Source organism: Microcaecilia unicolor, chromosome 3 (assembly GCF_901765095.1).
Source record: "Microcaecilia unicolor chromosome 3, aMicUni1.1, whole genome shotgun sequence".
Taxonomy (NCBI): domain Eukaryota; kingdom Metazoa; phylum Chordata; class Amphibia; order Gymnophiona; family Siphonopidae; genus Microcaecilia; species Microcaecilia unicolor.
The window spans coordinates 361195730-361211197 of NC_044033.1; the positions used below are offsets into that span (position 1 = coordinate 361195730).

At 42.8% G+C, this 15468-nt stretch overlaps 1 protein-coding gene across 1 annotated transcript in view; it reads right to left on the bottom strand.

Moving 5' to 3' along the window:
- Positions 1 to 11194: 11194 nt before the first annotated feature.
- The window catches only part of FAM162B (family with sequence similarity 162 member B), a 77970-nt gene continuing 73696 nt past the window's right edge, over positions 11195 to 15468 (bottom strand). The window contains exon 4 of the mRNA XM_030195522.1: positions 11195 to 11584. Coding sequence (XP_030051382.1) covers positions 11468 to 11584 — 117 coding nt within the window. The 3' untranslated portion in view covers positions 11195 to 11467. The remainder of the gene's footprint in view (positions 11585 to 15468) is intronic.

Here is a 15468-nt window from a genome sequence, read left to right on the forward strand (position 1 = left end):
TTTTGTGTATACCCTACCTTGATTTGTACCTGTCCTCTTCAGGGCACAGACCGTGTAAGTCTGCCCAGCACTATCCCTGCCTCCCAACCACTAAAGAGCAGCACAATACTATGGCTGGAGGAGCCTAATAATAGCCTAATGGCTATGGCAGCAGGCTTTGATCCTGGCAACCTGAGGGTTGTTTTTTTTTTTTTGTTACATTTGTACCCCGTGCTTTCCCACTCTTGGCAGGCTCTATGCGGTGGGCAATGGAGGGTTAAGTGACTTGCCCAGAGTCACAAGGAGCAGCCTGTGCCAGGAATCAAACTCAGTTCCCCGGGACCAAAGTCCACCACCCTAACCACTAGGCCACTCCTCCGCTCACTTCCCCCTGCAGTTTCCTGTGAACCTGGGCAAGCCACTCAACCCTCCATTGCCCCAGGTACAAAAACTTAAGATTGTGAGCCCTCTAGGGACAGAGAAAGTACCTGCATATAATGTGTACAGTGCAGCATACACCTAGTACTGCTATAGAAATGATTAGTAGTAGTACCAGTGGCAATAGGTAAGAGCAACTTTTATACAGTGGTGTGGATCAAAATGTCCAATTGGTATCAGATTTCTAAAATGGGCCAAAAACACTTAAAAGCCATTAAAAATACATTTGTAGGTGTGATCTGTGTCCTAGAAACTTTGTTATGCCCCTGATGCAGGCATTGGGTGTGCCAAAACATGTCAGGGCATATAGTCTTAAGATCTGAACAATTGGATATTTTTTTAATGTATTTTATTTTTTTATTTTAACTCTATAACCCGCTTTATCTAAGCAATTCTAGGCAGCTTACAAAATAGCAGTGACAAGGAGGTGCCACTGACCTAAAATTAGCTCCTCCCACCTTGGAAGGGCCAACTTCCAGGTTGTGCAGTGGTGATATGGTTGGGCTGACCAGGCCCTCTGCTGACTAGACCGCTTCCAGATAGGTACATTTGTAAATCAGGCACTTCACTTATTATTCAAATGTTCTGCTAGGGGCTAGTGGATTTTGATCTACACACTGTATAAGGGTTATTCTCCAAATAAAGGCTGCTTTTCTCTATGGCCACTGGTTGATATTGTGCTGCTCTTGTCTTCTGAACATAAGAATAGCCATACTAGGTCCAGTATCCTGCTTCCAACAGTGTCCAATCCAGGTCACAAGAACCTTGCAGAAACCCAATTAGTAGCACCTGCTACCACTCCCAGGGTATGCAGTGGCTTCCCCATGTCCATCTCAATACAGACTATGGACTTTCCAAACCTTTTTTAAACCCAGGCACACTAACTACTGTTACCAAATGCTCCGGCAGCGAGTTCCAGAGTTTTAACTACAGTATTATTTGAGTGAAAAAATATTTCCTTCTATTTGTTTTAAAAGTATTTCCATGTAATTTCATTGAGTGTCCCCTAGTCTGTACTTTAGTACAAAAAAAATGATTCACTTTTATTCATTCTACTCTTCTCTTTTTATAGACTTCAATCATGTCCCCCTCAGCTGTCTCTTTTCCAAGCTGAAGAACCCTAACCTCTTTAGCCTTTTCTTATATGTGAGCATTTCTAACCCCTCTATCATTTTGGTTGCTCTTCTTTGAACCTTTTCTAATCCTGCTATGTCTTTTTTGAGATACGGTGACGAGAATTGAACGCAATACTCAAGGTGAGGTCACACCATGGAGCGATACAGAGGCATTACAATATTCTTGGTCTTATTTTGCATCCCTTTCCTAATAATTCCTACTATCCTGTTTGCTTTTTTGAGTGCCGTTGCCCACTGTGCCGAAGATTTCAGCGTATTGTGTACAATGACACCTAGATCTTTTTCTTGAGTGCTGACTTCTAAGGTGGACCCTAGCATCATGTAACTACAATTTGTATTCTTCTCAATGTGCATCACTTTGCATAAATTTTATCTGCTATTTGGATGCCTAGTCTTCCAATTTCCTAAGGTCTTCCTTCAATTTTTCACTATCTGCATGTGTTTTGACAACTTTGAATAGTTTTGTGCCATATGCAAATTTAATCACCTCACTCATCGTTCCATTTTCCAGATCATTTATAAACATGTTAAATAGCACTGGTCCCAGTACAGATCCCTTCGGCAGTCTACTATTCACCCTCCTTCATTGAGAAAAATGGCCATTTAACCCTACCCTCTGCTTTCTGTCCAATAACCAATTCCTAATCCACAGAAGGACATTGCCTCCTATCCCATGACTTTTTAATTTTCTCAGGAGTGTCTCATGAGGAACTTTGTCAAAAGCTTTCTGAAAATCCAGATACACCACATCAACTGGCTCACCTTTATCCACATGTTTATTTATGCCTACAAAGAAGTGAAGCAAATCGGTGAGTCTAGACTTCTGTGATATCGTCAGAACTTTCCATCACAGTACCATACTTACAGAAAGCTTGAAAACTGCTCAAGAAATGCTGGGAATGCCAATGAAGAACCTAATTGGTGATGTGAAAACACGTTGGAACAGTACTTGCATTATGTTGCGGAGTGCTGTTGAATTGAAGCAACCCATTAGCTTTGAACAGCAGACATAAAATCACAAAGAAAGGTGCTCCTTCTGAATGTCACTATGATCTTGTCCAATAACTCATTGATGTTTTGCAGACTTTTGAGGAAGCCACAACACTTGCATCTGGAGAACAGTATGTTACTGTGTCTGTTGTTCATCCACTGGTTGAACAACTGATTAATTCAGTTGATACAACATATAGGGAATATACAGGAGAGGAAGTTGGTATTGAAGATGAACTCATAGAATCAGCAAACCTGAAAATTATCTCTCGCTTGAAAGTTTACTCCACAGATTTCAAGATATATTATTTGATAATTTATATAGATTAATCAGCTTCCGGATCCGAGATTTTAAGTCAACCTATGGTGAAGTACCAGATGTCATTGCAGTTGCAACTCAAGAGATGGTAAAAATGCAAACCACTGATATATTATTGCCAGTCAGCAGAGCACAGCCATGGAGATCACTCAGACATTACCAGCTGTTCCAGAGTTTGGAACACAGGATGTAGATATGCCTCGACAGAAACGCAGTTTCTGGGAAACAGTGGAATATACAAATGTTTTAGCTAAGAAAGTCAAACTTCCATCACAATCAGACTATGACAGTGATATTCGTATCAGATGCAGTGCAGAACTTGCTATAAACACAAAGATCCTTTGGAAATTGGCGGTGATGATTTTTGTTTCTGGCAGCAAAGTCAAATGAAATTCCCACTGAATTGGCTTGCTCGGAAGTTTCTGTGTAAGCCAGCCACCTCTGTGCCCTCAGAAAGAATTTTTTCTGCTGCTGGACAAATTATAGCTGCAAGACGCAGTTGTCTGAAGCCAGCCAAAGTGGACAAAAAGATTTTTCTTAATAAAAACTGGAAGATGTAAGACTTGACCAGACTTCACTTTTCACATGATGTAACATTGCTTGGTGTGCTCACACTAAAGTTTGCCTTTGTTCAATTTGTGCTGCTTGTTTTTTTTTTTTAACCCTGTGTGTTATAATATTATTAGCATGTGGGCCTCACTATTTCAATCTAGGTAAATCGAATCAAATTGAATTGAAAAACAATTTTTTTTTTTTTTTTTTAAAGAATCGAACTGTATCGAAAATGTTTGACTGAATCAGACAGCACTACTCCCAAGGTAGCAGAGATTGAACCCATTTAGCTGCTTGGACCAAAGTGGGTAAATTTTAGGGATTTCTAAATTGTGAAGGGGAAACAGTACTGGCTTAGTACATGACCCAAGGATCGTAGTAGACTGGAGAAAGATATAAGGGAATATCTTGAATTACATAAGGATGTCTCTCTCTCTTTTCCATTGGTATAAGACAAGCAGTTCTTTGTGGGAAATTGATCATATATGTAGCATATAAAAAAAAAAAAGCTAAAACTAAGGGATCCTTTTACAAAGCCAAGCTAGTGATTCCGGCACAGCAAATGCGACGAAGCCCATAGGAATTGAATGACTTTGTCGCATTTGTCACATTGGAATTGTTAGTGTGGCTTTGTAAAAGCCCTAAAATTGCCCATGGAAAACTAATTAGCGCGTTTGAACACAGATATAAAACCCTCTCCTCTGCTTCAGTTGATAAATAACTTGAGGTGGCTGGGGGCATTTAAAGCGGTGGAGATGGATAAGATGGTATTCAATCTCCATGAAGTGAAGCAACTTTTCCTTGTATAAATGCATCCAGGAACAGGAGCATTGCTTCCTTCATTTTATCTTTTGGACCAGTCAAGGTGAGGTCTTATAGCTTTGCACCAGCTGCTAATCTTGCCCGTGACACAGCCGGTATCTTAGGCGAAACATGACCATGTCGGGCACAGATATTTGAATTCCTGGGAGCTTTAAATTAACAAGGTCTGCTTCTTTGTTTTATCTTCCACGTTGGATTTGGTGGACCTCTTGCCTTGTTGTTTTCTGACTCCTTAAAGAGAATAAGGCAAGTCACTAAGGAACCCTTATACGAAGCAGCGCTAAAAAGCAGCCTCCACTATCCCCAGCGTGGGTCATTCCCCTGCACTAAGGCCACTTTTAGCAAAGCCAGGAAATGGTTAATTCTTTTATTTTGTCAATAATGGCCATTTGCTGATTTTCCCATTATTGCATAAACACTTACCGACACCTATTTTGTAAGCGGTAAGGGCTGATGGTGCTAACCACACACTAATTTAGCATGCAGGAATGTAGCTGTGTTAAACCAATTAGCACAGAACATGCCCTATTCTCCACCTCCAGTGCTAAAAATAAAAACTAATTTTTAGTGCCTGGGTAGCATGCACACATTCAAAACTACCATGTGACACCTGCGCGTGCCCTGTGGTAGTGCAATTTAATGTGCGGTAAGAATGCGTTAATGCCACAGCTTAGTAAAAGGACCCTGAAGACACACTTTATGGAGTGGTGGAGTGGCCTAGTGGTTAGAGCACTGGTCTTGCAATCCAGAGGTGGCCAGTTCAAATCCCACCACTGCTTCTTGTGATCTTAGGCAAGTCACTTAACTCTCTATTGCCACAGGTACAAACTTAGATTGTGAGTCCTCCTGAGACAGAGAAATACCCAGAGTACCTGAATGTAACTCACCTTAAGCTACTACTGAAAAAGGTGTGAGCAAACTCTAAATAAATAAATAAATCTAGAATCAGATCTTGAAACCACCAGGACAAGTAGGCATCACAGTGTTCAACAGCACTTCTGTGTGCTCCTGCTTTGTGTGTTTCTATTAGAACATATGAATTGTAATGCTGAGCCATCAAGCCCTGTGGAGGAGTAGTGGTGCATGTAAAAAGGCCTTTATACACATAAGATCATTCATGAAATGGTCTCCTTCAACTCCAGCAGTGCTAGATGCCTTGGCCACATCATCTGGTGACAAATTCCACAGCTTAACTGTGCATTGAGGGGCCCTTTTACTAAGCCGCATAGGTGCCTACGTGCGCCAAAATGGAGTTACTGCCTGCCTGCCGCGTGGCCCTTGCGGTAGTTTCATTTTTAGCGCACGTCCGCTACATGTATCTGAAAAATATTTTATTTCTGATGCGTGTCAAGTGGCTTTCTACGCACTTAGATCATTACTGCCCAGTTAACATGCGAGACCTTACCGCTAAATCAATGGTTGGCGGTAAGGTCTCAGACCCAAAATGGATGCACGCCAATTTTGATTTTCCCGCACGTTCATTTTTGGCAAAAATGTTTAAAAAGGTATTTTTTACAGGCACGCTGAAAAATGAATCTGTGTGCGCCCAAAACCCACGCCTACACTAGCGCGGGCTATTTTTCAACGCACCTTAGTAAAAGGACTCCTGAGTGAAAGAAAACACACCTTTCTCCTATTTGTTTTAAATCTGTTACCTGTTAGTTTCAAAGAGCAATCCCTAGTACAACCTGAAGAAGTAAATAACTGTTCCCTGTTAACCTTTTCTACTCCACTTCTATTATAAACCTCTGTTATATCCCTGCTCAGCTGCCTCTTCAAGCTGAACAGCTTTAATCTGTTCAGCCTATCATGAAGCAGTCATTCCATCTCCTTTACTGAGTTTGTCTTCCTTTTCCAGTTCCTTTATATTTTTTCTGATTTGGGGCAAGGGAAGCTACAGAAGCAGAAGACCAAGGTCCACTACGAATGGGGATACACGTGAAGAGGAGTAGTGTGACCAGCAAGGCCTTTCAAGAAACACCAGGAGATGAACAATATGGTGAAAAAGCTTTATTCTAATACCCAGCTTTCACAGATATCACCAACTCTGTGTGTTCTTTTGATTACACTTACCGTATTTTTAAAGACAGCTAGTGCTTTAAAACTAGAAGGGAAGATAGGCTCTTTCCAATCAGTGAGGGAGACGTATGGATGATAAAACTTATTGGATATCCAATAAAGTTTTTATCATCCATACGTCTCCCTCACTGATTGGAAAGAGCCTTCCTTCCCTACTCCTTTCTGCTCTACATTGGACTGTTTTTCGTAGGGATCAAGTGCACCTCCACCCTTGTGTGGCCTTTCTCATATTAAAACTAGAAACACATACATTCCACCTGTTTTTCTCAGATTTTGAAGTTCATTCTATTAAGACCCCTGAAGCAGGCACTTAGCCGAAACACGGTGCCGTGTCAGGTATTAGAAGAATAAAGCTTCTTCACCATGTTGTTCATCTCTTGGTGTTTCTTGAAAGACCTTGCTGGTCACACTACTCCTCGTCACGTGTTCTGAAGTGGGGCAACCAGAACTGCACACAATATTCAATGTGCAATTGCACCATTTATTTTGTACAGCGCTATTATGATCTTTTTTGTTTTATTTCTCATCCCTTTCAAAATAATTCTAATGTACTGTATTTGCTTTTTGCCCACCACCACACACTGAGCTCAGAATTTCACAATGACTGAAAGATATGTTTTCCTACATTAATAAGTCATTCCTAACCTGGATTGGTGATGATGTGTCCTCCTGATAAAGATCACAGACATATCCTCTTCCATCTTTTTCATTAACCCACAAATGTGCTAAGTTAAAACCATGAGACCATAAGAATTGTCAGACCGAAGGTCCCTCAAGCCCGGTATCCTGTTTCCAACAGTGGCCAATCCAGGTCACAAGTACCTGGCAAGATCCCAAAAAGTAGCATGATTCCATGCTGCTTCTCCCCAATTATGGTTCATGGATTTTTCCTCTGGATACTTGTCCACAGAAAGTTTGGTAACCTTAGCATAGAAATAGGACCTTTTAATACTATATTTTGTGTTGACATCACATAACCTGCTGCACATTTTAATATCATGCACACACAGATAATAAGGGGTTAAAAAGCCACACATACATCAGTTCATATTGACCTTTATTTGTGTGTTTAATTGTTGTGTCTTTCATGCATAAAACTCAACAGGTGATATTAGTGGATAGACCCAGAACATTAAACTAAAATTAGCCACTATAGTATCTTCTACTAGGATTAAATCAACATGTATTTATATGCCAGTCTGTGACACACATCGGCACAAAGCAGCTCACCCTTTGTCAATGGTGTAGCCATGGGGGGGGGGGGGGGGGGGGGGGGGGGCAGGGCCTGCTTCCCCCCTACTTTAGGCTCAGATCCCTGTTGTAGGGACCCTGGAGGGAACCCAAGAGAACTAGAGAGTTGGGGTCTAGCAGGGGATCTGGGAGAAATGGGCTGTCTGTGTTAGTCATATAGGGCTAAATTCTGTATATGACGCCTAAAAAACTGGCGCTGAAAAAAACCCCCTGTTAGGCATATTCTATAAACCACATCTAAATGTATACATAGTTTATAAGATATGCCCAACACTCATTTTCTACAACTATATTTAGGCGTGGCCATTTAGGTCAATGAAAACCTGGTGTAAATGCCAACACCTAAATTGCACATGGAATGGGGATATTCTGTAACACTGCAAGAAAATTCTAGGAATGCCCATGACCCACCCATGCCCCTCCTATAGCCACGCCCCCTTTTGGTTTCCGCACAGTAGAATTTACATGGCCTACTTTAAAGAATATGCTTAGTGAGTAATGCGCATAAATTCTAATTAGTGCCAGTTAGTGCTGATAATTGCTTGTTAATATCCATTTATCGGCGCTGATTGGCTCATTAACCAATTGAGTTACATGCGCAAACTCAGAATATACCCAGATTTGCACATGCAACTCAAGTTGCCCTATACAGAATTTGGGGGATAATGAAGAATAAGTTTTTCTGAGACTCAAAACAGTGACCTTGAACTGTGAATGCTTGGCTTAGGCTAATTGTTTGTTGAACCAAATGTACTAGCAAAAGGCCTTGAAACCTAGACCTGAAAGAAACAGAGAAAAATTGTCTGGAGCATAGCCAAAGAAGGATGTGTGTGGGCCAGCATGATACAGTGTACATATTGATGGAAAAGAGAGGGACTGAGCACAGCCAAAGAAGGATGTGTGTGGGCCAGCATGATACAGTGTACATATTGATGGAAAAGAGAGGGCCTGAGAAAGGAAAAAAGTGTGTTGCTCGCCAATTATGTTATCATGCCAAAGACTGAGTCTGTATTCTGAAATTTGCTAATAAAAGCAGTTTAGTTATCTAGTAAAGCTGCTGGATTTTGCGTCTGCATGTTAGTCTCCTCTGAAGAGTTTTAGTTGTAACCTGTGTTGTGTGTTACTTCCTTGAACACACCTTGGGTTCTGAAATCTAAGAGCCGAGGTAAGGGCAAGGAGTCCCCCAGTTTCAACAGCCATGAACATCAGTTCATATTGATCTTTATGTGTATGTTTAATTGCTGCTTCTTTCAAGCATAAAACTCAGCAGGTGATATCATTGGATAGACCTAAGAGCACTAGACTAAAATTAGTCATTATAGTTTCTTCTACCAGGATTAAATCAACATGTCTTTATATGCCAATCTGTGACACGACACAAAATATCTCACCCTATGTCAGTGGTGTAGTCACAGGGTGGGGGGAGGGGCTGGGCACTGCCCCCCCCCCCCCCCCCCCCCCTTCCCACTTTGGGCTCAGGCCCTTTCCAAAAATGCCAGAACAATAGCACCTTTTTAAACGGCTGATGGGAATACTGAATCTCAGCCAGCCAACTACAGTTCCTGTGCCGCTTCCCTCCTTTCATGCTTCTTTAGTTCAGAAGTCAGTGGCATGCCTCCAGCCATGACTCTAGGACTCCTGAAATATGATCAGTTCTTGCACAAGCTGAGCATGCATGAGAAGTCCCGGTTGCTGGAGGCACTCCACTGACTTCTGCACCAAAGAAGCACGCAAGGAGGGGAGCGACTCAGGAACTGTATTTGGCTGGCAGGGCTTCGGCATTCCTGCCAGCAAAGGTACATTTAGCATTCATGGGGTGTGTGTGGGGGGGGGGGGAGTGTTGAACCTCCCCTCCCCCAAGTCCACTCCCGTGTGCCCCCAAAATTGAAGGGCTGGCTATGCCCCTGCCCTATCTCATAGTTTGAGGCAGTCAATTTTGAAATCTAAGCTTCACAATTGGGGTTATTAATTGGAGATACAAAATTCAGTTCACTTATTTCAAGTCTTTAAACATTGTTCCATTGCATTACAGAGCAGACTGTTCAAGACTGCCAATTTCTTGTGTCCTGAGTTGAGAGTAGCCTGAGTTATTGCAGTTTTATTTGAGAGCACTTGGATGTCATGCTACTGCAAAAATGGTTGCCACCTTTAAAAAAAAAAAAAAACCCCTAACAGAGTAGACTTATCAGTTGTATACACAACCTCTCTCCTGTTAAGGTATGCACAATTATTTCTGACAAAATAGATACTGGTGCAGAATTTGATCATGTCCAATTATTTCATTCCGTTGCAAGGTACAGTAAGACCTCTTGAGTGAAGTAGGAGGCAATTTGTGGCTGGAAGAATGCGTGCAAGGTCAATGAAGATGTAAAAAGTGATTATTACTTGAAAGAAAAGGGGATCTCCATAAGAATGATAAAAACTTCCATTAAAAAATAAAAAAACAACAATGTTGCATTTTAGAACAGATTCTCACCAATAGCACACACATGTACAGAAACCTTGGGTCCAATATTCAAAAATAAGTTGAGCTCCTAAATTTATGATGTGTTAGGCTCCTACTTGTGTGCCCTATTTTCAAACAGACCTAGGTAAGCCTACATTTTTGGCTGAAAAGTCATCGTAATTTAGGAGCTTAAAAGTTATGCTCATAAATTTAGGCCTGCCATTCACTTGCCTAGATTTATAAGCCTATTGCTAAAAATCAGTGCTAATCTCATAACCTTTTTTCCAGTCCTTAGTCCACCCCTGTTGCCACCCATTTTTTATGCTCCTAAATAAGAGCTGAGTAAAAGTTTGAGTATAAATGTAGACAATTTAAGAGAAGCATAAATCCTTTGAATGTTGGGTCCCTTGGGTTTAGATCAGTGGTTCTCAACCTAGTCTTCAGGGAACACCTAGCCAGTCAAGTTTGCAGCATACCCACAATATCCATGAGAGAGACTTGTGTACAATGGAGGTTGTGCATGTAAATTTATCTCACGCATATTCATTGTGGATATCCTGACTGGCTAGGTGCGTCCCAAAAACTGGGTTGACAACCCCTGGTTTAAATGAAAGGTTTACATAGTTCCTAGACCAGAGGTGAGCAACCACGATCCTAGAGAGCCACAACCCAGTCGGGTTTTCCAGATTTCCACAGTGACTATGCATGAGATCTATTTGTATATAATGGAAACACTACATGCAAATTAATTTCATTGTGGAAATCTTGAAAACCCGACAGGGTTGTGGCCCGTAAAAACTGTGTTTGGCCTACCTCTATCCTAGGGCCTCTTTTCTCAATTCTTTCAAGAGAGAGAAGGCGCATTGCTGCCAACTGGCTCTTTTTGTGCATGACCTAGTTTTACACAGATTTATAACTATTGCTTCTCCATCAGGAAATCAAAACATCACGGGAGAGGATAAAAATCAGGGACTGGATCAGCCTGTTCTAACGAACAAGAAACAAACCAAGCCAGCTGGGAGTCCTAACTGCTAAAGGCAGTGGTTGCCAAGCCTGATCTTGGAGGTACCCCAGCCAATCAGGTTTTCAGGATATCCACAATGACTATTCATGAGATAGATTTGCATGCAGTGGATGCAGTATGCCTCCACTGCATGCAAATCTATATCATGAGTATTCGCTGTGGATATCCTGAAACCTGACTGGCCGGGGTGCCTCATGACCAGGTTTGGGAAACCGCGGGCTAAAGGTAATAACTTCCCTTTAAGTATCTTTGGAAGGCTGAGTACTTATGTAGACACTGTGCGCTGAAGATTTTACAGAACAGTGCTCAAGCATCACGGGGAAAAGTGTGCATATATGATGCAGGCCTTTGCATATCTTCACTACCCCTTTTTTTTTTCATTTCCACCATTCTTGTGCTAGTAGCACATTTACAGTGTTTGAACAGGACTATTACTGAGTCCTGGATTGTGCAGCTCCTGTGGACTCTGACTCGCTTTGAGCCTCCTTTCGTAATTTAGCTTTCTTTGCCAGATTCAAGCTTGTCAGGGACTCATGGCGAGCTGCAGCCTGTGAGGAGACATTAAAAAAAACACACACACCACATTAAATTCTACCATACCAGTGGTCTACAGGTACATCTACAATTGGAGAAATAAACACACCAGAAAGTGATCTAAGATAAATTGTTGCACTCTTCATTTGTGTGGGGAATAGTTTAATGTACCTAATGTTTTAAAATTCAGAAGATCTGGCCATTGTCCAGTAGGAACATGCAGGAAGTCAGGAGTCAGGACTCACAGAAACAGATCAGTGAACGCGCTGAAAAGGACTTTGGCTGGTGAGGGTTGGGGACCCCCACCAGCAAAGGTACCTGGCAGTGGGGGAGGGTCGGCAGCGGAGGTGGGGGGGGTCCAAAAATGGCGGGGGAGGGGCGGCGGTCCAGGGGGGTCGAAAGTGGTGGTGGGGGTGCTAAAATGTGCCCCCTCACCTCAGGCTCTGGACCCCTCTTCTGCTGAGGTCTGGCTACGCCCCTGGAACAGAGTGATGGAGTTCCCATCAGGGGACCAGCAGGACTTTGGTCCTCTAACAGAGACTATAGGAGGAGAGGAGAGGAGAGGAGATGGGAAGGACCAGGAGTGGGGACTGTTCCCAGCAGAAAGGAGAGAAACAGGGTTTTAAGTCGGAGCCACAGTTGAACCTGGAGACACAGTGGGGCCAAAATTCAGAAAGGTTTAACCAGGCAGGAAGGCTCCTGCCTGGTTAAACCCTGCTGGCTGGCCATTCATCAATATTCTACGGCACTGCAGCTGAATATAAGCTCTAACTGGTCATTTGAGGGGTGCAGGGCCGCTGAGAGGGCGGGGCAGGGGGGACAAAATTCCCTGGGCCCAGGCCTCCAAGGGGGGCCCGGCACCAGGGTCAGGCCGCCGGCGCTGCATTCCCCAGTCTCACCTGCCTGCCCACCCTCGGTTTCATTGACAGCCCCCCTCCATTCACCACCGGGCCCCCTACATTCAAATTGGCAGCACCTCAGCTGCATATGAAAGCGGCAGATCGCCTCCCTTCAGACCCTCCCTGTGTCCTGCCCTCGCGGAAACCGGAAGTTACATCATATGAGGGTGGAACACAGTGAGGGAAGGGCCGAAGGGAGGCGATCTGTTGCTTTCATATGGAGGTGAGGCGCTGCCAATTTGAATGCAGGGGGCCCGGTGGCGGACGGAGGGGGGCTGTCGACGGGGCTGGGCGGAGACTTTGGACTGCAGCACCGACAGCCTGAGAGCAGGGGGGTCGGCTGCGAGGGGGGCAGCCTTGCCCCGGGCCCGGCTTAGTCTCTCGGCGGCCCAGGAGGGGTGGACCTCTAACTGGTCATTTGAGGGGTGGTCAGGGTCATCCTGTAAGTTATGCAGGCACCGGCAATATTCAGTGTCGGTGACTGCATAGCTAACCAGGCAAGTAGGACCATGTCAACAGCAGTCCTAACTTTGCCTTAGTAGCTATGCAAGTGCAGCATTAAATATTGGCCATATGCAAATAACTTCCAGGTATAGGGCCTAACCCGGATATTCAGTTCCGGTGCCTGGACATGACTTTGCCAATGAAGTAAGGAGAGAAAGTCACTGCTAGTTCTATATCCAACATGGGGAGATGGACTGAAACCCAGGAGTTGAGGCGGAGCATAGTAGAAATTCATATGATAGGAGGCAGAACCTCAGCTTGGGGTGCATCCTATTTGCCTAATCCAGAGATCTTGAGCATGTGGTAAGAGAAAAGGAGATTTAAGTTCCAGAAAGAGGAAAAGAGACTTGTCTGTGTACAGAGTGCATAGACTGAAAGGAGAAGGAGCAAGGAAGGAGAGGTCAGGGTACAAACACCTCTGGCCCTGTACTATTTACAAGCGCAAAGAGTGACAAGAAGCTGAATAGGGTTTGTTAATAGTTCCAACAGCTAAGAGAAACCTAAAAAGGGACAGAGAGGGTGCCAAAACCCTTCCAAAGGAGGAGAATGGTAGATGAGAGATGCAGGAGAGCAGGAGTGACAGCACACAATGAAGGGGATCAAAGAACATTAACACTGTTAGCAAGTTGATACTTCTTCCATCACCATATTTGCCTTTATGGACTACATGTCTTATGGTATGCATCACTCTAGTTCCATTTACTTTTGTACACCTGGCGTGGGCCCAATGAATGGGCATTTTTATGCAAATCCCTACCAGCTTCCTTAGTTATTTTCCAGTGTGAGCTGTATGTGCCTGTCCAGAGACTATTCAGACAATATACAGCCAGCCTACAGGGACCCTTTTTCTTTGTTCTGTGTGTAGGGGTTGAGAATGGTGGAGGAGAGTTTGAAATTATAGGCGCAGACACCAAAAATAAGTGTGCACCCTTCGTTGTTTCAGTATGTATAACACTTGACTTCTACAAATTTTACCAGTACGTTCTGAGCTCTCATTACCTGGCTTCTATACCAAAATTAGGATACATTAAAAATCATGAGATAACTTTATCCTTTCCTGTTCAGCAAACAACAGGTTACACTCTGAAGCTGCAGCTTATATAGGGTGTGTTTACCAGTAATTAAAGAGGATCCATACATGAAGCTTCTCTATAACACTTTACTGATACCTTGAAAGAATGTTGATATTCCATTGACAGCTATTACCTTGCTTGCTTTAATGACCTTTTTAATTTTAGAACTATCTGATGTGGCAATGCAGAAACTTTGCTCAGAGGGGCTTAAAGTCCACTTTAAGTACAGTGTGGACTTGTGGAAGCTAATTTTATAAGGGACTACCTAGGGAAGGAGGCCAAACAGGTGCCTATTTTAAGTCAATTTTATAAAGACACATAGAGGTGTATTTTCAAATCACTTAGACTTTCAAAGTTACATGGAGGAGTATTTTCAAAAGAAACATCTAAGTTGGAATTTGGACGTCTTTGTAAAACGTCCAAATTCGGAGGCAGGGAAAAGGTCATTTTCGAAAAAAGATGGACGCCCATCTTTGTTTTTGAAAATACCATGGATGTCCTTGGATTTTCAGCCATATTCGAATACAAAGATGTCCAAATGCAAAGTATCCAAAACAGGGGAGGTGTGGTTTAATGGTTAGTGCAGTGGGCTTTGATCCTGATAACATGGGTTCAATTCCCACTGCTGCTCCTTGTGACCTTGGGCAAGTCAAATGCACAAGGGACATTTTTGGATATGACATCTAAGTCTGAATTTGGACATTTTTTGTAAAATGTTCAAATCAGAACAGGAAAGGTAATTTTCTACAAAACAAAAGTCTGTCTTTTCCTTTTGAAATTGCTGTTTGGGAAAATGTTTTGTGATTCGGGGGTGGAAGGGAAGGGGATCCCCGAGTCCCTCTAGTGGTCATCTGGTCATTTGATGCACCTCTTGCATGGAGTAGAGGAGTAGCCTAATGGTAAGTGCAGCAGACTTTGATCCTGGAGAAGTGGGTTTAATTCCAACTGCAGCTGTTTTTTTTTTTTTTTTACAAAAACAGGTCTAGTTCTTTATAGATATGTATAATAGAGATTTCATACACTGGAAGCAGTGAAAGTCAAATTTATCTCCCACATTTTCATTGTGGATACTCTAGAAACCAGACTGGCTGGGTGCATCCTGAGAACTGGGTTGACAGCTGCACTGCTGTAAGATCTTCTTAAATGCCAAACTGTTGTAACTCCTCATCACTTGATCCTCACAATGTCACCTTTAGACTTCCGCTGATCACTAACATACCTAAAAAAAAAAAAAGTCTTGTCCCCCGCATTTTACCCTATTGGCTATTTTTTTCTTCCATTTGCATCTTTACTTTCCTGGCTTCCTCTACCAGCTTCTCCTAGCTTGTCCAGATATTGTTGCCTTGTCTTCCCCTTTCTGTCATCTCTTGTATTTATTCATTTATTGGGATTTATTATTTATGAAAGCTGACCTTTTTCCTT